This window comes from Ranitomeya variabilis, chromosome 1, assembly GCF_051348905.1.
Source record: "Ranitomeya variabilis isolate aRanVar5 chromosome 1, aRanVar5.hap1, whole genome shotgun sequence".
Taxonomy (NCBI): domain Eukaryota; kingdom Metazoa; phylum Chordata; class Amphibia; order Anura; family Dendrobatidae; genus Ranitomeya; species Ranitomeya variabilis.
Window position 1 is genome coordinate 778,505,418 of NC_135232.1, and position 26,632 is coordinate 778,532,049.

General features: G+C 42.3%; 1 protein-coding gene across 1 annotated transcript in view; it reads left to right on the plus strand.

Moving 5' to 3' along the window:
* REXO1 (RNA exonuclease 1 homolog) overlaps positions 1-26,632 on the plus strand; it is a 200,506-nt gene that overhangs the window by 117,866 nt on the left and 56,008 nt on the right. The window contains exon 11 of the mRNA XM_077272241.1: positions 181-254. Within this exon, the coding sequence (XP_077128356.1) occupies positions 181-254 (74 nt within the window). The remainder of the gene's footprint in view (positions 1-180; positions 255-26,632) is intronic.

The window sequence follows — 26,632 nt, forward strand, 5'->3', positions numbered from 1 at the left end:
AGTGTGTGTGTGTGTGTGTGTAATAGAGTCAGATTTAAAAAAGGAAGTAAACAATATATATTTTTTAATGTTACATTTTAGTTGCATTATGTTGGCTCCTTATCTTGATGCTTAAAGATACCGTTGGATATCCCTGTAGTAGCGACATATATGGTTATCTCCTTATTCTTCCTTTCTCAGTACCGGGAGGTTGGGAAACCCATTATAGCTGCTGCTCTGGTGCTGTTGGATCATCTGGTTGTCAAGTAGCTAAGGTTGGTGGAACTTTCTTCTACTATATTTAAAACGTGATTTTGACAGATGTGATTAAATTTCTAATGTCAGCATTTCTGATGTCAACTTGTAAGGTTTTATCCTGAGGAAGAGGTCCTGCCTGACCTCGAAAAGCGTTGACTATATAACCAATTTTGAAATAAAGCTTTGAAGAATATTGTCTGCCATCCATCTTTATCAGCAGAGCAGATTTGGGCACATACACCCGGTTTAACTATAAGTTTAATAAGCATACGGAAAATGTGAAAAAAAAAAAATGCTGCTAAAGTTTGTTTCAGAAACCAATTTTTTAAATTGCCCTCTTTCAAAAACAGCTGCCCAGTATTCATATTGGCATTAGGAAGTTTGGTCATGTGCTTCACAGCAATATATTAATTATAACACCCATTTGGAAAATATGAATCAATCAATGTCAAATTCTTTTACAAGCCTCACAAAAATATTTTTCTACTGTAAGAGTAGTGATCCTGGATGCCTTTCTTGATAAATACAATATTACACATTTTGGGTATTAAATTCGGTGATGTGATTGTTGATCCAGGCAACTAGTCTGATTTACATATGTGGAGTCAGAAAGGACATCCCCCCCCCCCATGGGATTTTTTGCTTTCTTGGTTATGTTCTAGGTTGAACTAGATGGACTTATGTTTACCTTCTTCCATAAAATCGAAGAAACTATGAATATGTGGCCCCTGTGTCCTATGTAACTCAAATACAGGCCTTAGAAATAAGGGATTCAAATGTTCAGATTGCATTTTTTTAGGATGTATTGCAGGCACAAGTATAGGTTTAGAAAGGCCTTGAGGTGCTAAAAAAACTAAGAAAAACAATCAAAGGACTTACCGGTAACAACTACACCACTTAATGAATCCATCTCATGAGCAATTTGACCCCATACATGTGGGCCATAAAAGTGAAAAAAAATTTTTTGCCAATAATTTGGTTCTGTATGAATTTTTTTTTTTTTTACTTTCACAAGAGATAATAGGAAAAATGGTCTGCTCTAAGCGGTACGCATTTTCTCTCTCTGATACTACTCTATATGGACAGACAAGCTCCTAATAGAAAGTGTGGCATTCTGCTTTTGTAGCAAAGATTTAGCTTCAGTGGTTTTCAGGCACCATGTTACATTTCTAGAACCCATGACGTCCCAGTAAAAACCTTTGAAAAGTGCCCACCATTTTAGATCCTACACCTCTAAAGTATTCATTTAGCTAGCATTTTCTAATCAAATGTGGTTTTGCCCACAACGACACCCCATATGTGGTTGTAAACTTTTGTTTACAGTAGAGCTTAAAAGGGAAGGAACGCGTTTTGATTTATTTATTTTTTTTAGGGCATGGATGTTGCTGAAATGTTCAGAGCTCTGTACGGTCAACTTCCTCTCTCATGAAAATACCTAATCTTTTTCTTTGCAGCACTAGGGTCCTGGGTTCAAATCACACCAAGGACAACATTTGCAAGGAATGTGTATGTTCTCTGAGTGTTTGCGTGAGTTTCCTCCATATAGATAGTGAATTTAGATTGTTGGCTTGATGTGGACAGTGATAACAAGATCTGTAAAATGCTGTGGAATATGATGGGGCTATATAAATAAGCATAATAAATACTCTTTTATATAGCAACTTTCAATGACACTTCTATCCATTCAGCCCCTTAGTCCCCCTAACCTTCAGCTCCCCAGGGTGAAAGGAAAATATTTCACAAGCAATTTCTTCCAGCTAATTGATTGTCGAGGTGAGGAGACTTAAAGCCGCAATGCTCCTCTGGGAAATATGAAAATTGTCTCTTCAGAGAGGAAGAGGACTAGAACTCTAGTACCTCCTATAGGAAGTAGCAATCCCATAGCTGGCACTAGAGTTCGAGTCCTCTTTCTCTCTGAAGAGACAATTTGCATATTTCCCAGAGGAGCATTGCAGCTTTAAGTCTCCTCACCTCGGCATGCTTAACATGTCACTCTCCGTAAGGAGAAACAATACTTCTTGAATCCCGGTCAGACGCCTCACATTCAGCCAAACCAGATCTTCACTTTGCACTGACGAGGGGCCGTACCCCAAAACACAGTGTCTGCAAATTGAGATTCTGGTTTGGCTATTATCCTAAGTCATGTGACAAGGGTCGTTATAGGGTCGACATTGACTGGTAGGATTGTTACTTCCAATAGGTGGCACTAGAGTTCTAGTCCTCTTCCTCTCTGAAGAGACAATTTGCAGCTAATTGATTAAAATGGAAGTCAACCTTTTGTACTCTGATGCACGGGGGCATGAAGAGACTTTTCAAATGCCTAGTTGTATTGCAGCATTTGAAAGCTATTTTACTAGGGGCAGTGGTAGTGGGAAATATAGAGGTGGTAATCGGGTGTGGAGGCAGTGAGCTCAGGACATTTCCCCCAGTGAGACAACTGTGAGCCTAGTCCAGGATAATACTGATGGTAATTGAGAACCAAATTATGCAGCTGAGGAAGTGATTTAGTCAGAAGGGGGAGGGTGATCTAGTCTGTCCAGGTGGTATATCTAAAGCCTGGGCAAAAGATAATCTGGGAGTTAATCGGCTGTTTCTATGGTAAGTTCTGGAGCAGGTGATGTCTCGACTGATGTTAGGTTTGGCTCAACTGTGCCTGAAAGTTATGCTGTGGTCGTGGGGATGATGATTCCTACATGTGGGTATTTTGGGTATGGGAATTCTTTTCCATGTTGCCAGAGTAAAAAATCTATTTCAGCACGCAGGTTCGGCTAATGGAAGATTACCTATGTACATCCTATAACACATTGCCTAGTGTTAGAGGGGTATGGCAAATATTAATTATTTTTTTAATAACTTTTTTATTTATTTTTTAAAAAATACAACTTTAACAAAATGTAAATTTACAATCATGTTAAAGGATTTAAGATAAACATAAGTTCACAACACCCCACACTTCCCCTCACCCAATACCTTTCAAATGCAAAAGATTACTTATTCATAAATATCAAGTTGCCATATGGATATATTCACCCTAATGATTAACATACGAGTTATGATATGTTTTTAGTTCCCTGTCAATGCTTCAGGGGCCTTCCCATCCCAACCTTAAAGGTATGTGCACACGTTGTGGATTTGGCCCTGTGGATCCGCTGCGGATTTGGCCCTGTGGATCCGCAGCAGTTTTCCATGCGGTGTACAGTACCATGTAAACCAATGGAAAACAAAAACCACTGTGCACATGCTGCAGAAAAAAGTGTATGGATTCTTAGCTTTTTTTTTCCCCGCAGCATGTCAATTCTTTATGCGGAACTGCAGCGTTTCTGCACCCATTGACTGCCATTATGTCATGCCAATCCGCAGCAAACCCGCATATGTAAAAAAAGATCTGCAGTTAGGCTGCGGTTGTGGGTGCGAGAAACGCTGCGGCCCGGGAGGAGAGGAGTGTGTGGGCGGTGACTGTGTGTGCGGGCAGGGTCTGTGTTTGTGTTGGTCGGGCGGGCTGTCCGTGGGTCTGGGGGAGTCTGCCGGGGCTGTGAGGGGGGTCTGTGGGCTGTCTGGGGGTCTGCCGGTGCTGTGTGTCTGTGTGCAGGCATCGTCCAATGGGACTACAAGTCCCATCCGGCTATGCCTGCTACAGTGACACTGATTAACACATTAGCCAATGATGGGACAGTAGTAGTCCCATCATCCGGCTTATGTGTTGAATGTAAAAAAAAAAAAAACCACATACAGTACATATATAGTTCATACTCACCATCTGCACCTAATCCCCGAAGCCATCACTCACCTGAAAAAAAATTAAAATAGTAAACCAACAATATACTCCCTGTGTCTGCCGTAATCCAATTAATACGATTGTCCCACGACGATCTCCCGTGGAGAGCTGTAACATCAACTGATGCGACCGCTCTCCAGGGGCTCCGGGATACAATGACTGAAGGTATCCGTCCGCACTGTGTCCCTCTGCCGCTGTGAGTACAGTATAGTTCATACTGTCACTTGCGGCACAACTGCGTGGGAAAATTCTCACTCAGCAGTGCTATAAAGTGAGAGCAAAGAACTAAAGTAACCTCATCAGTGATGCACTGCAAGAGCCATTGTCTCCTATCAGTGTGTCACTGGAGGCCGATAGAGCTGTCACATCTCCTGATGTGACAGCTCTATAGGGGAGATTGTCTTGGGACACTCGTTATTAATTGGACTACGTCGGACAGGGAGTATTCGGTTGGTTTATTTTATTTTTTTCAGGCAATCGAGGGCGTCGCAGTAATTAGGCGTGGTTGTAAGTAATGGTGAAATTGAGAATATTAAAAGAGGCTCTCACTACTACTAAACTCTCACTACTATAGGATTAGTAATGGATAGGTGTCTTATTGACACCCCTCCATTACTAACCGGGCTTAATGTCCCCTTACAATACAAAGGTGATATTAACCCGTTATTACACCATATCCCTACCGGGCAGTGGTAAGAGAGAGGCTAAGTGCCGGAATTGGCACATCGTGCAGATGCGCCATTTCTGGGGCGGCTGCGGGCTGGTGTTTGTAGCCTTCGGGGGGGGGGGGGGGGTGTCAATATCCATGGCCTCTTCCTAGGCCATGAATATCAGCCCGCAGGTGTCTGCGTAGCCTTTCTGGCTATAAAATATAGGGGGACCCCACTTCATTTTTTTGGGGGGGTCCCCCTATTTTAATAGCCAGGAAAGGCTATGCAGACAGCTGCGGGCTGATATTCATAGCGTGGGAAGGGGTCATGGGTGTTACCCCCTTCCCAGGCTACAGATATTGCCCCCCGGCCGTTGGCTTTCCCCTTCTGGGGAACCTTTTTTTTTTTTTTTTTAATTAAACATTGTTCATTAATAAACATTGACCTTGCTATTATATATCTATGGATATATCTATCTATCGATATATTTATAGATAGATACATAGATATATCCATATATCTATCTAACTATCCATATATCTAGCTACATCTATCCATAGATGTATCTATCCATAGATGGATCTATTCATATATCTATCTATAGATATATCTATATATACTGCAGATCTATCTATATATACAGCATAATAAATATATATATATATATATATATATATATATATATATATATATATATATATACATATATATACATACATATACACCGTATATATATAAATATATAAAATATATAATATCATTCCTTCTATCTATCCCATATCTAGCTATCTATCTATAGCTATATCAAATCCTCAACGTGTGCACATACCCTTAAAGTGCTGACATTGTGCTGCTAAATAGTACAACCATGGGTTTGGTAGGGCTAAGCCTACATCATCTTTATTCCTCTGCAGTATCTCAAGTTTCATTCTGGGATGGTCCCGTTCTCCAAATAAGATCTCTAAATAAGCCGTTGATGTAATGAAATTTGAGTGGAATCCATACAGGTGCATTATGTAATTCAAAGCTCAATTGAGACATCAGAACCATTTTAATAAGTTTAACCCTTCCAATTAATGAAAGGAACAGTTTGGACCAAGCACAAAAAAAATTTAGACCCAGCAAGTAGGGGTGTTGGCTTCAAATCTAGAAAGAGATCAGCTTTATTAGAGATGAGAATATCTAATATTTAAATTCATCTACATAAGTGATTTACACCTCATTAAACATTAACGGGCCTGTTATTGTGTCCATCGGCATTGGGACTGACTTGTGCCAATTAACAGTGAGTCATGATAGATAGCCAAAATCATGAAATAATTCCATAATCTCTTCCAAAGATAGACCTGTATCACCTAAAAAGAGAATGTCATAATTCACATACAGAACTTTTTTTTTTTTTTATAAAGTATCTTTATTGAAGTTTTTTTCCACAATTTTTAAATGAGCATATTACCCACATCAGGTAAACACCGACATTTAAGAACAACTGGGAAGGGGGAAATGGGACATGGAAAGGGAAAGTCCAAATTAGATTAAAAACAAAAGTTCCATTGTTAAAAAAAAAAAGTGACAAAACAGTCATCACCACTGTAATGCCTAGAAAGAAAAAAAATCTCCTTTTGGAGCTTCTAGCTGTGTAATCATTATTATTGCTCATGGGATAAACATGGATCATATCTCTCGTAATCCTCTTTATTAAATCAAGCCCAATCTCTGTCTCACTAATTCCCTCTACGGGAGCCCTTGTTCATCCATCCAGGCATCCCAAAGCTGTTCAAATTTATTAATATTGCCTCTTTTTTTTTTTGTACACACCTTTTTCCAAACTTTAAAAAAGTTTATTTTGTTGATATATTCCTTTTTTGTTGGGCTCTCAGTATCCAACCAGTATTGCGCTATTAGTTTCCTTGCTAAATACAGCATTCGTGCTATAGCCGGAAGAAGCTGGCGGCGAAACGCACGTCGGGGTGAGGGGACGCCAGGAGCATTTCTGCCACAGGTATACAACAATATTTTGATGATCACTTGTACTTAGGCTAGAGACTTTACCGTGTTCCCTCTTGAACCTGGGTTAGATTGGTCACGAAACATTTTTTTCTCTAGGCTTAGCAGAACCTAGGGCATTATGTATAAGCTGACATAATTACATTGTTTTTGTGATCTTATAATATATGGTACTGCGCAGTAATGTGTTATCTATCCTGTTAAAGGCTCTTTTCGTTATCTTTCTAGGGCATTTTGTCAGCATTGTCTACAGCACTAGCTATCATTAGACATAATCTTTAGTAGCTATTTTAGCCATATATTTTGGTGTTCTTCTATGCTGCAGTGTTTGACCCTCTTAATACTTTGGTTGGCGTCCCCTATTATGGTTATTCTTGCTATTTTTTTAACTGTTTTTATAGTTTATGCAATAAAATTCTTGTTTTTAATTTCATTGTTATTTGTGGGATCTCTTCTTTGTCTCATAAGGACACATATGGGACCAGTTTTGCAACTGTGTTAGAAGGATAATGGACGGTTAGAATACCCTTGAAATACCCCTGTATAAAGAAGGCACAAAATGTTCCAGGTTGTCCGAGAGTTCACTCTGGACTTGCGTATGTGCTCGGGCAAACTGAACTTAGTTGCAGGTCTCGTGGAAGTGCAAGACATTCTAAATTTCTTCCATAGAGCCGAAGATAGAGAGGTAGTGGCATCAATATGCATCTGCTGTAAACCCTCTAAAACGTGGTTTACATTAAGCAGAACCCTGTGCAACATGCTGGGAAATGTTCCCAAGTTTACTTCTTGAGACTTCCATATCCATAAGTGCTCAGGGCACCCACTCCCAAAGGACCTCCGCCTAATCCCATGACTATTAAATCTTTCCTACCTTGAATCAGGTTTTTTCACCTCTTGCCCTGCCTCTACCTATCCTCTTGTCATGTCAATTTGGTTCCTCACTAACTCCTCACATCTGTGATCCCAGTGGTCAACTCTGAAGTCATCTATGAAAATTTAGCCAGGTGTATTGGATGAATTTTGTTTTTCACCATTACCTTTTCCCCTACAGAGGACATTTGTTGTCTCCCTTTATAGGTACAATTTGTGCAACCGTAAAGCTGCATGAGGCATCAATTCCTTCATGTTCTGTTGGAAGAATGTCTCTGGCAATGGCATTTTTCATGGGTTTCGATACTGGGGGCTCATTAGGTACACAGGCATTTTGTGTCTGGTCATCCGCTCGAATGGCGTTATACCGGTACTTGTCGCCTTTGTTGCTCAGATACCCATCAGCACTGTCGGAAGGGATATTACCCCTCTCCAGCAGTGCTTTAGAAAGCCATGTTTTGAGGATAATGTTTATTAGCTCCACGATGCCCACTGACTTGAAGATGGTAAGAGGTTTTATGTCCAGAAGTCCACAAAGCGCTTTCAATGTGTCCCTCTGTCTCATTCTATCAGTCGGGGAATACCCCATCGTGACAGAACGTGTTCCCAGAGACCCTGGGTAGTAGTTGTAGCCGATTTATTGACTGTGGGGTTGTCTTCTACCCATTTGGAGAACACATCCACAAGTGGGTAACAGCAATTAAAGACTTAAAATACTAATAAAGATCACACTGGTGCTTAGCTTAATGCACACTTGTTAAAAGCCGCTGGCACCCTGGCAGGTAGTGTGCGACCCTGCCTGAAAATCAATCAGCACAGGAATAACAAACTCCGCTACCGCGCTAGTAACAAGTTGTGAATGCTGCTCCAAAATCACTGAATCCCCGTGCAGTACAGAGAATGGCACTTACTTGTACAGTCATGGCCAAAATTTTTGAGAATGACACCAAAATTATATTTTCACATGATCTGCTGCCCTCTGGTTTTTATTAGTGTTTGTCTGATGTTTATATCACATACAGAAATATAATTGCAATCATATTATGAGTACCAATAGGTTATATTGACAGTTAGAATGAGTTAATGCAGCAAGTCAATATTTGCAGTGTTGACCCTTCTTCTTCAAGACCTCTGCAATTCTCCCTGGCATGCTCTCAATCAACTTCTGGACCAAATCCTGACTGATGGCAGTCCATTCTTGCATAATGAATGCTTGCATTTTGCCAGAATTTGTTGGTTTTTGTTTGTCCACCCGTCTCTTGATGATTGACCACAAGTTCTCTATGGGATTAAGATCTGGGGAGTTTCCAGGCCATGGACCCAAAATCTCTATGTTTTGTTCCATGAGCCATTTAGTTATCACCTTTGCTTTATGGCAAGGTGCTCCATCATGCTGGAAAAGGCATTGTTGGGCGCCAAACTGCTCTTGGACGGTTGGGAGAAGTTGCTCTTGGAGGACATTCTGGTACCATTCTTTATTCATGGCTGTGTTTTTAGGCAAGACTGTGAGTGAGCCGATTCCCTTGGCTGAGAAGCAACCCCACACATGAATGGTTTCAGGATGCTTTACAGTTGGCATGAGACAAGACTGGTGGTAGCGCTCACCTCTTCTTCTCCGAATAAGCGGTTTTCCAGATGTCCCAAACAATCGAAAAGGGGATTCATCAGAGAAAATGACTTTGCCCCAGTCCTCAGCAGTCCACTCCCTGTACCTTTTGCAGAATATCAGTCGGTCCCTGATGTTTTTTCTGGAGAGAAGTGGCTTCTTTGCTGCCCTCCTTGAAACCAGGCCTTGCTCAAAGAGTCTCCGCCTCACAGTGCGTGCAGAAGCACTCACACCAGCCTGCTGCCATTCCTGTGCAAGCTCGGCCCTGCTGGTAGTCCGATCCCGCAGCTGAAACAGTTTTAAGATACGGTCCTGGCACTTGCTGGTCTTTCTTGGGCGCCCTGGAGCCTTTTTGACAACAATGGAAGCTCTCTCCTTGAAGTTCTTGATGATGCGATAGATTGTTGACTGAGGTGCAATCTTTGTAGCTGCGATACTCTTCCCTGTTAGGCCATTTTTGTGCAGTGCAATGATGGCTGCACGTGTTTCTTTAGAGATAACCATGGTTAACTGAAGAGAAACAATGATACCAAGCACCAGCCTCCTTTTAAAGTGTCCAGTGATGTCATTCTTACTTAATCATGACTGATTGATCGCCAGCCCTGTCCTCATCAACACCCACACCTGTGTTAATGGATAAATCACTAAAACGATGTTAGCTGCTCCTTTTAAGGCAGGACTGCAATGATGTTGAAATGTGTTTTGGGGGTTAAAGTTCATTTTCTGGGCAAATATTGACTTTGCAAGTTCAGTAATTGCTGTTAAGCTGATCACTCTGACATTCAGGAGTATATGCAAATTGCCATTAGAAAAAATGAAGCAGTAGACTTTGGAAAAATTAATATTTGTCTCATTCTCAAAATTTTTGTCCATGACTGTACTTGCCTGAAGTTACTGGTTACAAGGTTGTTCAGTCCATGCAGATGAAGATGAATGTAGTCCAGAACAAGGGAGCGTCCTCCTATTCTCAGAACATTCCCCTTTATCTCGTGGCTGTAAGATCCGTCGGTCAGCATCGGCCAATGGCGACGCCGTGTAGTAGCGTAGTGTAGTAATGGGCACACAAAGGGGCCAATCCGACGCATTTCGAAGGACCCATCCCTCTTTCTCAAGGTATGGTTCCTATGCTATCGCTTTCTTAATATAACCACGATCTCCTTCATCACTGCATGCTATTGGACCACCCGGTACAACTGCAAATAGACTCCAGAAAAAATACTTGTACACCCAAAATACTATTTTGCTATACCGTGTTGTTGATAGTTAACACTCCATTAGCACTGCCCTGCTTATTAATTGAATAAATGAGAATATAAATGAATAAATAAATGGGAGGGGGAAACGCTGTTGAATTGGGCTAATGCCGACAATGCATATGGCTGTGTGTTCCCTACTATGTCAAGAGAAAATTGCCAGTTACCAAGTGAGCAATCCTAAAAAAAAATGTATTTTTACATTTTTAAAAATCTTTATTAATCATTAAAAATATCTATGAATGAAATAACCAATTTTAAAGGGAAAGAAATTTGATAGAATAAATTATTTAAAACCCTTTTAAAAATAAGGTTTTACTGATAATTTTTTTATTTTCATAATAAAATAATGCTAAGTGGATCTCTATTTACAGGTACTTAGGGCATCCTTACATATTTAAATTGACGAAAGATGCTACTACCTCAGTATCCCTTAACCCCTTAATCCCGTATGACGTACTATCCCGTCAAGTTGACCTTGGACTTAATTCCGGGTGACGGGATAGTACGTCATACGCGATCGGCCGCGCTCACGGGGGGAGCGCGGCCGGGTGTCAGCTGCCTATCGCAGTCACGGACCGCCCCCGGCACATTAACCCCCGGCACACCGCGATCAAACATGATCGCAGTGTACCGGCGGTATAGGGAAGCATCGCGCAGGGAGGGGGCTCCCTGCGGGCTTCCCTGAGACCCCCGGAGCAACGCGATGTGATCGCGTTGCTCCGAGGGTCTCCTACCTCCTTCCTCCCTGCAGGTCCCGGATCCAAGATGGCCGCGGCATCCGGGTCCTGCAGGGAGAAAGGTGGCTTACCGAGTGCCTGCTCAGAGCAGACGCTGGTAAGCCTGGACCGATGTAAGTGAGATCGGCGATCTGACAGAGTGCTGTGCACACTATCAGATCATCGATCTGTGATGTCCCCCCCCTGGGACAAAGTAAAAAAGTTTAAAAAAAATTTCTTTATCTAAATAAAAAAAACGAAACAATAAAAGTACACATATTTAGTATCGCCACGTCCGTAACGACCCAACCTATAAAACTTCCCCACTGGTTAACCCCTTCAGTAAACACCGTAAGAAAAAAAAAAAAAAAAAAAAAAAACGAGGCAAAAAACAACGCTTTATTACCATACCGCCGAACAAAAAGTGGAATAACACGCGATCAAAAAGACTGATATAAATAATCATGGTACCGCTGAAAACGACATCTTGTCCCACAAAAAACAAGCCGCCATACAGCATCATCAGCAAAAAAATAAAAAAGTTATAGTCCTGAGAATAAAGCGATACTAAAATAATTATTTTTTCTATAAAATAGCTTTTATCGTATAAAAGCGCCAAAACATAAAAAAATGATATAAATGAGATATCGCTGTAATCGTACTGACCCGTCAAATAAAACTGCTTTATCAATTTTACCAAACACGGAACGGTATAAACGCCTCTCCCAAAAGAAATTCATGAATAGCAGGTTTTTGGTCATTCTGCCTCACAAAAATCGGAATAAAAAGTGATCAAAAACGGTCACGTGTCCGAAAATGTTACCAATAAAAACGTCAACTCGTCCCGCAAAAAACAAGACCTCACATGACTCTGTGGAGCAAAATGTGGAAAAATTATAGGTCTCAAAATGTGGAGACGCAAAAACTTTTTTGCTATAAAAAGCGTCTTCTAGTGTGTGACAGCTGCCAATCATAAAAATCCGATATAAAAAACGCTATAAAAGTAAATCAAACCCTCCTTCATCACCCCCTTAGTTAGGGAAAAATAATAAAATTAAAAAAATTTATTTATTTCCATTTTCCCATTAGGGCTAGGGTTAGGGTTAGGGCTAGAGTTAGGGTTAGGGCTAGGGTTCGGGTTGGGGCTAAAGTTAGCGTTAGGGCTAGGGTTAGGGTTAGGGTTGGAGGTAAAGTTAGGGTTGGGGCTAAAGTTAGGGTTAGGGTTGGGGCTAAAGTTAGGGTTAGGGTTTGAATTACATTTACGGTTTGGATTAGGGTTGGGATTAGAATTATGGGTGTGTCAGGGCTAGGGGTGTGGTTAGGGTTACCGTTGGGATTAGGGTTAGGGGTGTGTTTGGGTTAGGGTTTCAGGTAGAATTGGGGAGTTTCCACTGTCCAGGCACATCAGGGGCTCTCCAAACGCGACATGGCGTCCAATCTCAATTCCAGCCAATTCTGCGTTGAAAAAGTAAAACAGTGCTCCTTCCCTTCCGAGCTCTCCCGTGCGCCCAAAAAGGGGTTTACCCCAACATATGGGTTATCAGCGTATTCGGGACAAATTGAACAACAACTTCTGGGGTCCAAGTTCTCTTGTTATCCTTGGGAAAATTAAAAATTTGGGGGGCTAAAAATCATTTTTGTGAGAAAAAAAAAGATGTTTTATTTTCACGGCTCTGCGTTATAAGCTGTAGTGAAACACTTGGGGGTTCAAAGTTCCCACAACACATCTAGATAAGTTCCTTGGGAGGTCTAGTTTCCAATATGGGGTCACTTGCGGGGGGTTTGTACTGTTTGGGTACATCAGGGGCTCTGCAAATGCAACGTGACGCCTGCAGACCAATCCATTTAAGTCTGCATTCCAAATGGCGCTCCTTCCCTTCCGAGCTCTGTCATGCGCCCAAACAGTGGTTCCCCCCCACATATGGGGTATCAGCGTACTCAGGACAAATTGGACAACAAATTTTGGGGTCCAATTTATTCTGTTACCCTTGTAAAAATACAAAGCTGGGGGCTAAAACATCATTTTTGTGAAAAAAAAAATATATATATTTTCACGGCTCTGCGTTATAATCTGTAGTGAAACACTTGGGGGTTCAAAGCTCTCAAAACACATCTAGATAAGTTCCTTAGGGGGTCTACTTTCCAAAATGGTGTCACTTGTAGGGGGTTTCAATGTTTAGGCACATCAGGGGCTCTCCAAACGCAACATGGCGTCCCATCTCAATTCCAGTCAATTTTGCATTGAAAAGTCAAATGGCTCCTTTCCTTCCGAGCTCTGCCATGCGCCCAAACAGTGGTTTACTCCCACATATGGGGTATCAGCGTACTCAGGACAAATTGTACAACAACTTTGGGGGTCCATTTTCTCCTGTTACCCTTGGTAAAATAAAACAAATTGGAGCTGAAATAAATTTTGTGTGAAAAAAAGTTAAATGTTCATTTTTATTTAAACATTCCAAAAATTCCTGTGAAACACCTGAAGGGTTAATAAACTTCTTGAATGTGGTTTTGAGCACCTTGAGGGGTGCAGTTTTTAGAATGGTGTCACACTTGGGTATTTTCTATCATATAGACCCCTCAAAATGACCTCAAATGAGATGTGGTCCCTAAAAAAAAAATGGTGTTGTAAAAATGAGAAATTGCTGGTCAACTATTAACCCTTATAACTCCGTCACAAAAAAAAATTTTGGTTCCAAAATTGTGCTGATGGAAAGTAGACATGTGGGAAATGTTACTTATTAAGTATTTTGCGTGACATATGTCTGTGATTTAAGGGCATAAAAATTCAAAGTTGGAAAATTGTGAAATTTTCAAAATTTTTGCCAAATTTCCATTTTTTTCACAAATAAACGCGTTATATCGAATACATTTTACCACTAACATGAAGTACAATATGTCATGAGAAAACATTGTCAGAATCGCCAAGATCCGTCAAAGCGTTCCAGAGTTATAGCCTCGTAAAGGGACAGTGGTCAGAATTGTAAAAATTGGCCCGGTCATTAACGTGCAAACCACCCTCGGGGCTTAAGGGGTTAAAAATACTCACAGGGCATAAAGTTCTATTTCATAATTTAATCCCTTTGGGGCCAAACTATCTAATGTAAAAATCTATTTGGATTACATTTTTGACATGTTTTTCAAACCGTCACCCCCTCTTGGATTTTTTTGGACAGTTTGGACACCACAGAACGAAGTTCCAATGCATGACTGACCATTTTTGTCTTAATGGCGTGGCAAGGGATGTCCCATAAACTCCTTAGAGTTATCTAAATGTCCCTTTACCCTATCTCTGAGCCATCTCTTAGTGCGGCCAATGTAAAGTTTAACACAGGGGCACCTAACTGTGTAGATGACCCCTGTTCAATGGCAAGAGATTGGTTCTATCAGAGACACTATCATTTACTATCTGCATTCCAAAATATCGTTTGAACCGACTTCTTACATCTTTTACGCACACAACATGGGCAATTTCCACATGGAGTAAAGCCCTTGCTCATGGATCGTTGGGAATGGGCAGCATTAATCCAAAACCAATATTGAACCATTTTATTAGTAGGGGCTACAATATTCCCAATATTTTGAGCTTTTCTATAGATGAATCTCGGGTTGTAGTTCTCCTACAATTATATCTTTCTTTAGAATGGGCCAATATTTTTGAATTATATTAGTAAATCTTTTTTGATTTATATGGCACTGAATAATAAAAGGTACGGTAAATTCTCAATTTCCTATACTATACTAGAAGGTCCAAGTGATGGTTTTGTTCCATGAATCAAATTTGTTCTTGACAAGGCTTTTGCGTCTTGCCTTTTCAAGAAATTGCAGGTGATACCCTCTTTCCAAAAATAGATTCTTCAGATAATTTAAATGGAAGGTGCCGCAATTTTGTTTTTGTATTAAAAATGATTGTTTATATAAACAATTATTTTTAATACAAAATACATTTTTTTAACTTTAATATCTTTTTTATTATTAATTATTTTTGCAGCCACTGGGCGCCGCCATTTTGCTTTGCAGGAGTGTAAGTGTAGCTGCACGACACTTAGACTCTGCAAATACGGCAGCCCTGGGCATAGGAGGCTGCGGTCGGTGTCCGACCCCATACCTATCATTGAGCTGCTCCCTGCTGTGCTCTGGCCACGCCCCCTGGGCTGTCTCCACATCACAGCAGAGGCAGGAGATCGGCGCCATCTTTCTTTAGCCCACAGTGGAGCGTACCTGTGAGCTCCACTGAGACTTGAGAGCCGTGCTGTTATGAGGGGCAGCTCCATCTGTCTCCCCCTTCACACTGTCAGCAGCCGTTCCCTGTCCTCCGCTGCCTGTAATCTCTAGAATCCCTAGAGAAGCTGAAGTGCTGCGGTCTGATGTCCTCTTATCACGAGCTGCAGAGGTAACACGGGGGAGGGGGAGAGTCTCTCTGTGCTGCTTCCGCTCTGCCTCTCACTGCAGCCACTGATCAAGGACATCAGACCGTGGTGTATCTATTACTATACTGTGTGATACTGTCTGCTAAACCATGTATGTAATCCTCTGCTCTGTGATACTGTCTGCCGGCCGTGTATCTAATTCTCTCCTGTGTGATACTGACTGCTGAACCATGTATGTAATCCTCTGCTGTGTGAATACTGTCTGTCGGCCGTGTATCTAATCCTCTCCTGTGTGATACTGTCTGCTGAGCTGTGTATCTAATCCTATCCGGTGTGATACTGTCTGCTGAGCTGTGTATCTAATCCTATCCTGTGTGATACTGTCTGCTGGCCCATGTATCTAATCCTATACTGTGTGATACTGTGCTGAGCTGTGTATCGAATCCTATCCCGTGTGATACTGTGCTGAGCTGTGTATCTAATCCTATCCTGTGTGATACTGTCTGCTGGCCCGTGTATCTAATCCTATACTGTGTGATACTGTGCTGAGCTGTGTATCTAATCCTATCCTATGCAGTTCTCTCCCCCCTGCATGTCTTTCCCCATTGCACACACAGCTCAGTGCGTGCAATAACAGGATATGCTGCGGTCATGCTGTATTATGGCATTATGTGTGATCTGACTGTATTATATGTGATCTATATGGCAGTATTATTTTGATCAGTATTGTGTAATGATGTAAAACTTATACGACGGTATATGAGAACTAGATTGTGGGATTATGTGTGATATGTGGCGGTATTATGTGAAAATTATATGGTGGTATTGTGTGTGATCTATGTGGCGGTATTATGTGAGACGTATGTGGCGGTATTATCTGAGGCGTATGTGGTGGTATTATGTGTGATCTATGGCGTTATTATGTGAGATGTATGAGGCAGCATTATGTGTGATCTATATGGCAGTATTATGTGAGATGTATGAGGCGGCATTATGTGTGATCTATATGGCGGTGTTTTTTGAGAACACTATGGCGGTATTATGTGTGATCTATATGGTGGCATTATGTGAGAACACTATGGCGGTATTATGTGAGAACACTATGGTGGTATTATGTGAGAACACTATGGCAGTATTATCTTCACAAAGGGGACCCATTCTATGGTGGCCCTGGCTGAGCACCTGCACACGGGTCTGGGGTAATAGAGGGGGTAGCATGACCTCCAGTAAGGTGCAGTCAGGGGAGGGCTGGTGAGGCAGCTGAAGAGAGGGGTCTCATTTTTATCATTACTATATGGCTACATTTCCTTCCCAGCGTCACCCCGACTGCGCCTGTCATCTCTTTCACACATCGCCAGGTCAGGATCTGAGGAGGGGAATGGGGTCTTTGCATGCAAAGTCTGGTTCAGAACAGGCCATCAATCCGCAGAAATGTTTCCTGGATTTCTGTGGAGCACACGGTCCATCCATGTGTATAAAAGACAGCGCTCTATGTACATACAATCCCTGGCTGCTCCGCGCAATGAACATGGTGCCTGTTATGGCTGGACCTGCTGGTTAGGAGCACGGGGAATGACCTGATAGTCAAAACTGCAAAATAGAGCGAGCTCTGGGAAGTGGGAGCTCTGCTGACCGCAGCCCTAATCTATTATCACACACACTAGAATTAGCCGTGGATCGTACCTGACTCTGCCTAGACGACTCTTCACAGCCTGAGAGGTAACTACTCCTAAAGAGAAATATAGCCTCACCTTGCCTCAGAGAAATACCCCAAAGGAAAAGAGCAGCCCCCCACATATATTGACTGTGAGTTAAGAGGAAGGCACAAACACAGGAATGAGACAGGTTTCAGCAAAGGAGGCCCGACTTACTAAATAGACAGAAGATAGATAAAGGGATCTTTGCGGTCAGCACAAAAAACTACAAAAAGCCACGCAGAGTGAGCAAGAAACCCCCCGCGCCGACTCACGGCACGGTAGGTGCCACTCTGCAACCCAGAGCTTCCAGCTAGCGAGACAATATCATGATAGCCAGCTGGACAAAACTTAGCAGGTACTCAGAAATATATTCAGCACACAAATGAACAACAAATGAGCTTAACAGGGACTTAGCTTCTGCTGAAGTAGACAGGTCATCAGGAGATCCAAGTGAGATCTGAACCAGTACAGATACATTGACAACTGGCATTAGGTAACGATCTGAGCAGAGTTAAATAGAGGAACCAGCCTAGTCTTAAACGATGCAGCTGAGGAAGCCACCTCCAGACCAGCAGCTCCACTTTCAGCCACCAGAGGGAACCCACGGACAGAACTCACAGAAATACCATTCCTGACCACAGGAGGGAGTTCCAGAACAGAGTTCACAACAGTACCCCCCCCCTTGAGGAGGGGTCACCGAACCCTCACCAGAACACCCCGGCCGATTCTGACGAGCCAAATGAAAGGCACGAACCAAATCGGCAGCATGGACATCGGAGGCAAGAACCCAGGAATTATCTTCCTGACCATAGCCCTTCCATTTGACCAGATACTGAAGTTTCCGTCTCGAGATACGAGAATCTAAAATCTTCTCCACCACATACTCCAATTCTCCCTCGACCAACACCGGAGCAGGAGGGTCAACGGAAGGAACCATAGGCGCCACATATCTCTGCAACAACGACCTATGGAACACATTATGGATGGCAAAAGAAGCTGGAAGGTCCAAACGAAATGACACAGGATTGAGGATTTCAGAAATCTTATAAGGCCCAATAAAACGAGGCTTAAACTTAGGAGAAGAAACCTTCATAGGAACATAACGAGAAGACAGCCAAACCAGATCCCCAACACGAAGTCGAGGACCAACACGGCGATGGCGGTTAGCGAAACGTTGAGCCTTCTCCTGTGACAATGTCAAATTGTCCACTACATGAGTCCAAATTTGCTGCAACCTGTCCACCACAGAAACCACACCAGGACAGTCCGAAGGCTCAACCTGCCCTGAAAAAAAACGAGGATGAAAACCAGAATTACAATAAAAAGGTGAAACCAAAGTAGCCGAACTGGCCCGATTATTAAGGGCGAACTCAGCCAATGGCAAGAAGGTCACCCAATCATCCTGATCAGCAGAAACAAAGCATCTCAGATAGGTCTCCAAAGTCTGATTGGCTCGCTCAGTTTGGCCATTTGTCTGAGGATGGAAAGCAGAAGAAAAAGACAAATCAATGCCCATCTTAGCACAAAAGGACAGCCAAAACCTCGAAACAAACTGGGAACCTCTGTCCGACACAATGTTCTCCGGAATGCCATGCAAACGAGCCACATGCTGGAAAAACAACGGGACCAAATCAGAGGATGAAGGCAACTTAGGCAAGGGTACCAAATGGACCATCTTAGAGAAGCGATCACAAACCACCCAGATGACCGACATCCTTTGAGAGACAGGGAGATCTGAAATAAAATCCATGGAAACATGCGTCCAGGGCCTCTTCGGGACCGGCAAGGGCAAAAGTAACCCACTGGCACGAGAACAGCAGGGCTTCGCCCGAGCACAAGTCCCACAGGACTGCACAAAAGCACGCACATCCCGGGACAAGGAAGGCCACCAAAAGGACCTAGCCACCAAATCTCTGGTACCAAAAATTCCAGGATGACCAGCCAACACCGAACAATGAACCTCCGAGATAACCCTACTAGTCCATCTATCAGGGACAAACAGTCTCTCTGCAGGACAGCGGTCAGGTCTATCTGCCTGAAACTCCTGCAGAACCCGCCGCAAATCAGGGGATATGGCAGACAAAATAACCCCCTCTTTGAGAATACCAGCCGGCTCAGAAACTCCCGGAGAATCAGGCACAAAACTCCTTGAAAGGGCATCAGCCTTCACATTCTTAGAACCCGGAAGGTATGAAACCACGAAATCGAAACGGGAGAAAAACAGTGACCATCGAGCCTGTCTGGGTTCAACCGCTTGGCAGACTCGAGATAAGTCAAATTCTTGTGATCCGTCAAGACCACCACGCGATGCTTGGCGCCCTCAAGCCAATGACGCCACTCCTCGAATGCCCACTTCATGGCCAACAACTCCCGATTGCCAACATCATAATTACGCTCAGCAGGCGAAAACTTTCTAGAAAAGAAAGCACATGGCTTCATCACAGAGCCATCAGAACTTCTCTGAGACAAAACAGCCCCTGCTCCAATCTCAGAAGCATCAACCTCGACCTGAAAAGGGAGCGAAACATCTGGCTGACACAACACAGGAGCCGAAGAAAAACGACGTTTCAGCTCCTGAAACGCCTCAACAGCCGCAGAGGACCAATTCACCACATCCGAACCTTTTTTGGTCTCATCATTCAGTGGTTTGACAACACTAGAAAAATTAGCGATAAAGCGACGGTAAAAATTCGCAAAGCCCAGGAATTTCTGAAGGCTCTTTACAGATGTAGGCTGAGTCCAATCATAAATGCCTGGACTTTAACTGGATCCATCTCGATAGTAGAAGGGGAAAAAATGAAGCCCAAAAAGGAAACCTTCTGAACTCCGAAGAGACACTTAGACCCCTTCACAAACAAGGAATTAGCACGAAGGACTTGGAACACCATTCTGACCTGCTTCACATGAGACTCCCAATCATCCGAAAAGACCAAAATATCATCCAAATATACTATCATGAATCTATCCAGATACTTTCGGAAGATGTCATGCATAAAGGACTGGAATACAGATGGCGCATTAGAAAGCCCGAATGGCATCACCAGATACTCAAAATGGCCCTCGGGCGTATTAAATGCGGTTTTCCATTCATCGCCCCGCTTAATACGCACAAGATTATACGCTCCTCGAAGATCTATCTTGGTAAACCAACTAGCCCCCTTAATCCGAGCAAACAAATCAGACAATAGAGGCAGAGGGTACTGAAATTTGACCGTGATTTTATTAAGAAGGCGGTAATCTATACAAGGTCTCAGAGAACCATCCTTCTTGGCCACAAAAAAGAACCCTGCTCCCAACGGTGACGACGACGGGCGAATATGCCCTTTCTCCAAGGACTCCTTTATATAGCTCCGCATAGCGGCGTGTTCCGGCACAGATAAATTGAAAAGCCGTCCCTTATGAAATTTACTACCAGGAATCAAATTAATAGCACAATCACAATCCCTATGAGGAGGTAGGGCACTGGATTTCGGCTCATCGAATACATCTCGGTAATCCGACAAAAACTCAGGGACTTCAGAAGGAGTAGAAGGAGAAATTGACAACAACGGAACGTCACCATGTACCCCTTGACAACCCCAACTGGACACAGACATTGATTTCCAATCCAATACTGGATTATGGACCTGTAGCCATGGCAAACCCAACACGACCACATCATGCAAATTATGCAACACCAAAAAGCGAACATCTTCCTGATGTGCAGGAGCCATGCACATGGTCAATTGAGTCCAGTACTGAGGTTTATTCTTGGCCAAGGGCGTAGCGTCAATTCCCCTTAATGGAATAGGATACTGCAAGGGCTCCAAGAAAAAAACACAACGCCTGGCAAACTCCAAGTCCATCAAATTCAGGGCAGCGCCTGAGTCCACAAATGCCATAACAGAGTAGGACGACAAAGAGCAAATCAGAGTAACGGACAAAAGAAATTTAGGCTGTACAGTACCAATGGTGACCGACCTAGCGAACCGCTTAGAGCGCTTAGGACAATCAGAGAGAGCATGAGTGGAGTCACCACAGTAAAAACACAGCCCATTCTGACGTCTGTGCTCTTGCCGTTCAGTTCTGGTCAAAGTCCTATCACATTGCATAGGCTCAGGCCTCTGCTCAGAGGACACTGCCATATGGTGCACAACTTTCCGCTCCCGCAAACGCCGATCGATCTGAATAGCCAAGGACATTGATTCATTCAGACCAGCAGGCGTGGGGAACCCCACCATAACATCCTTAAAGCCCTCAGAAAGACCCTTTCTGAAAATCGCTGCCAGAGCACACTCATTCCATTGAGTAAGCACAGACCACTTTCTAAACTTCTGACAATAAATTTCAGCATCATCCTGACCCTGACATAGAGCCAGCAAGATTTTCTCTGCCTGATCCACAGAATTTGGTTCGTCATAGAGCAATCCAAGCGCCAGAAAAAACGCATCTACATTAAGCAATGCAGGATCTCCTGGCGCAAGGGAGAATGCCCAGTCTTGAGGGTCACCACGCAACAATGAAATAATGATTTTTACTTGCTGACTAGGGTCACCAGAGGAGCGAGGTTTCAGGGCAAGAAACAGTTTACAATTATTCTTGAAATTCAGAAACTTTGATCTATCCCCAGAAAACAAATCAGGAATTGGGATTCTAGGCTCTAACATAGGATTCTGAACTATATAATCCTGAATGCTTTGTACCCTTGCCGTGAGATTATCCACACAAGAGGACAGACCTTGAATGTCCATATCTACACCTGAGTCCTGAACCACCCAGAGGTTTAGGGGAAAAAAAAGACTAAACACACTGCAGAGAAAAAAAAAATGGTCTCAGAACTTCTCTTATCCCTCTATTGAGATGCATTAACACTTTCTGGCCAGTTGTACTGTTATGGCTGGACCTGGTGGTTAGAAGCACCGGGAATGACCTGATAGTCAAAATTGCAAAATAGAGCGAGCTCTGGGAAGTGGGAGCTCTGCTGACCGCAGCCCTAATCTATTATCACACACACTAGAATTAGCCGTGGATCGTACCTGACTCTGCCTAGACGACTCTTCACAGCCTGAGAGGTAACTACTCCTAAAGAGAAATATAGCCTCACCTTGCCTCAGAGAAATACCCCAAAGGAAAAGAGCAGCCCCCCACATATATTGACTGTGAGTTAAGAGGAAGGCACAAACACAGGAATGAGACAGGTTTCAGCAAAGGAGGCCCGACTTACTAAATAGACAGAAGATAGATAAAGGGATCTTTGCGGTCAGCACAAAAAACTACAAAAAGCCACGCAGAGTGAGCAAGAAACCCCCCGCGCCGACTCACGGCGCGGTAGGTGCCACTCTGCAACCCAGAGCTTCCAGCTAGCGAGACAATATCATGATAGCCAGCTGGACAAAACTTAGCAGGTACTCAGAAATATATTCAGCACACAAATGAACAACAAATGAGCTTAACAGGGACTTAGCTTCTGCTGAAGTAGACAGGTCATCAGGAGATCCAAGTGAGATCTGAACCAGTACAGATACATTGACAACTGGCATCAGGTAACGATCTGAGCAGAGTTAAATAGAGGAACCAGCCCAGTCTTAAACGATGCAGCTGAGGAAGCCACCTCCAGACTAGCAGCTCCACTTTCAGCCACCAGAGGGAACCCACGGACAGAACTCACAGAAATACCATTCCTGACCACAGGAGGGAGTTCCAGAACAGAGTTCACAACAGGTGCCCCCCCATACACCAGCACACTGCTCTCCTGGAATACTCTGTGCTGCTGTCACCCTGCTCCCTCCACCATATATCTCCAGAATCCTTGCTGCCTGCCATCCTCGGTGACTATCTACTTGTCAGTATAACTTTGCAATCACCAACAAAATGGCTGCTCACTGGGTTCCTGAATATCATCCTCTCTTATCCCTTAGCAAACACCTAGAAGGGGAGGAGAGGAGACATCACACAAGTCAGCAGACTCCGCCCATAATTACTGCAGTGCTGTAATGTGAGCTAGTTGTACACTAGGTTTTTGTCAAATTTCAGCAGCTGCTCCCCCTAGTGTTTAAAAGTGGAAATGCCAAACCTTTTCAAATTATTTTTCATATTTTACTAAATTATAAACAAATGATAATGTTTTTTAAGAAAATGTGAACATTAATTCTTTACATTTTTTCAATCGCTGGAAAAACATTTTTTGATGGCACCTTCCCTTTAACTCCAGATCGTAATCACTGTCTTTAGTACAATTTCGTTTTATAAGTGTAAATTGACTCTTTGGAATATTTAAAAGCCACATAGATTTCAGCAGTCAGTGTGAATGTAGCTGTTACAGTCCACCTCCTTGTGGTAACACTTGGTGATTAGAGTGTTATCTACGTATATATTTAAATAAAAAAAATTGACATTAGTAGTGCTCGTGGTAGGTGTAAACTCCAAGCCGTACGAGTTATCCTTAAGTCCAACTAAAAAATCATTGAGGTTTGCATGTGCCACATTATAAGGCCTTTGCGTAATTGGCCATTATTGTAGATGTGTGACTCCCCCACTTTCCCACGTGTAACTTTGCATAGCTTGGGGCAAATTTCATCCCCATTGCTGTTCCCCAAGTCTGCAAATAGAACTGATTGCCGTATATAAAATAACTATGTTTAAGAATAAACTTAATAGTTTCCACAATATAAAATTTGAGTGGGATTATATACGTGGAATAGACGTAGAAAGTTTTCAGAAGATTCGCACCCTTTATCATGGTTGATAACTGTGTATAAAGACCTAATATCTAAAGTGCCCAATATATAGTTTAGTCCACCGTATTGTTTCCAAAACTCGAATGGTATCACGTGTGTCTTTCAAGTTGGCTGCTGCTTGTCTTAAAGGTATGTGGACTCCGTCGAAAGTGTCTAAAACTACTCTAATGAAAAATAAAAAATGAGGTGGTTTTGGACTACCCAACATATTAAGCTACTATATAACAAATCTACTGAATCAATCTCAGAACTGGTTAATCAATAATTTAAATAATAGTTTGGTGGGAATTGAATCCTCTCTTAATGTCTCTTAAATTGTTATTGATAAAATACATAAAAAATCTCCTTAAACTCCAGTATACCCAACTATTAAATCTACCGTATTTTTCGTATTATGAGACACACTTTTTCTCCTTACCTTACCAGTCGCAATGGAGCAGGGTCCCAGGGTCGCTACTGGAAGAGGTAAGAGTGGCACGTTGCTGCAGGCTGGGATGAGGGGGGGTGTTTGGAGGTGCAACACTGCGGGTGTTCGGTGGTACGGGGGCCCGCCGACATTTTGTGAATGCCTAGGACCTTCGCACTTCCATGATTTACATTGCGGTGGATGGAAGTACGGGAGTTCCGGGCTTTCACAAAATGTCAGTGGAGCCCCCGCACCACCGAACACCTGGAGCGTTGCACATCTGAACACCCCTTTCTCCCAGTCTGGGGTCCGCAGCATTGCCCCACTCCTTCCTCCGCCAGCAGCAACCCTGGGACCCCACTTTACAGCAGCCACATCCCCATTTTATTTTTTAAAAAATTCCTATTTTTCTCCTCAAAATTTGGGGTGCATCTTATAATCCGGTGCGTCTTATAAACCGCAAAATACGGTAATCTAATGGCATAGAAAAGTTTAGCCAATTTACATAAGAAACTGAAACCAATATGACCATTTTAAAAAAACATTAACCCCTTTCCGACATTGGGCATAATAGTGCGCCGATGTCGGAATCCCCCTTTCCAGGCACATGACAGCTGATATATACAGCTATGTGCCCGCAACAGCCGCTGGTGGAATCTCGATCCACCCACATCTGATAACTAGTTAAATGCCGCTGTCAATCTCTGACAGCGGCATTTAACTCGTGCTTACCGGAAGCGCGTCACTAAACCCGCCCATCGGTTAATCCGTCACATGTTTGCGGGTCACAATGGGTCGGCATGACAACCAGAGGTCTCCAACAGACCTCTATGGTTATATAAAAAATAAATGATTTTATTGAAACATATCATTAAGCAAAATTTTTCTTAAAAAAGATGCAAACAGAAAAAGAAAACAAGGCAACACTGAGCAGATAAATAAATTTTGTCCAAAATTATGTATAGAAAATACAGTAACCTGCCCTGATAAACCCTAAATATATATAAAAGCAAATATATTGATCTCACGGTAGGGCACTTTCGAGACCTCTATGGTTGTCTTAGCCAGATTGCTATGAGCGCCGCCCGATCTGATCATCGCCTGAGTGTAGCACAGACGATCGAAGTACTGCAGTTTCTAGTCTCCCATGGAGACTATTGAAGCATGCAAAAAGTGATGGAAAAAAATAATTGTTTTCAAAATGTTACAAAAATAAAAAATATAAAAGTTCATATCCCCTCCATTTCGACCCATTCAAAATATAACAATAAAAAAAATCAAATTTACACATATTTGATATCTCCACCTTCAGAATTGCCCGTTCTATCAATATAAAAAATAATTAACACAATCGTTAAACTGTGTAACGAGGAAAAAAGTTAAAACCCCAGAATTATGTTTTTTGCAATAACGAGCAATCAAAAGATCGTATCTGCACTAAAATGGTATAATTAAAAACATCAACTCAGCAGGCAAAAAATAAGCCCTCACCTAACCGGAGATCACGAAAAAATGGAGACGCTACGGGTATTAAAAAATGACAATTTTTTTTTACAAAATTTGGAATTTTTTTCACCACTGAAATTTAAAAAGAACCTAGACACATTTGCTGTCTATGAACTCGTATTGACCTGGAGAATCATATTGACAGGTCAGTTTTAGCATTTAGTGAACATGGTAAAAAAAAACAAAACAAAAAAACCTGTGGGATTGCACTTTTTTTTGCAAGTTCGCCGCACTTGGAATTTTTTCTCCCATTCTCCAGTGCACGATATGTTGAAACCAATGGTGTTGTTCAAAAGTACAACTCGTCTCGCAAAAAAAAAGCTTTCACATGGCCATTTTGACCAAAAAATGGCAAAAAACGAAAACTCAAAAAGAAAATTACTTCTGGTTGTTAACCGTGGCCATTTTTTGAAATTCTGACCAGGGTCCCTTTGAGGTAATAACTCAAGAACGATCCAACGGATCCTAGCGATTCTGATATTGTTTTTTCGTGACATATTGGGCTTCATGTTAGTGGTAAATTTGTCAATAATTTTTGCGTTTATTTGTGAAAAAACACTGAAATTTTGCGAAAAGTTTGAAAATTTTGCAATTTTCAAATTTTGAATTTTTTATCTGTTAAACCAGAGTTATGTGACACAAAATAGTTAATAAATAACATTTCCCACACGTCTACTTTACATCAGCATAATTTTGGAAACAAATTTTTTTTTTTTGCTAGGAAGTTATAAGGGTTAAAATTTGACCAGCGATTTCTCATTTTTACAACAAAATTTACAAAACCATTTTTTTTAGGGACCACCTCGCATTTGAAGTCAGTTTG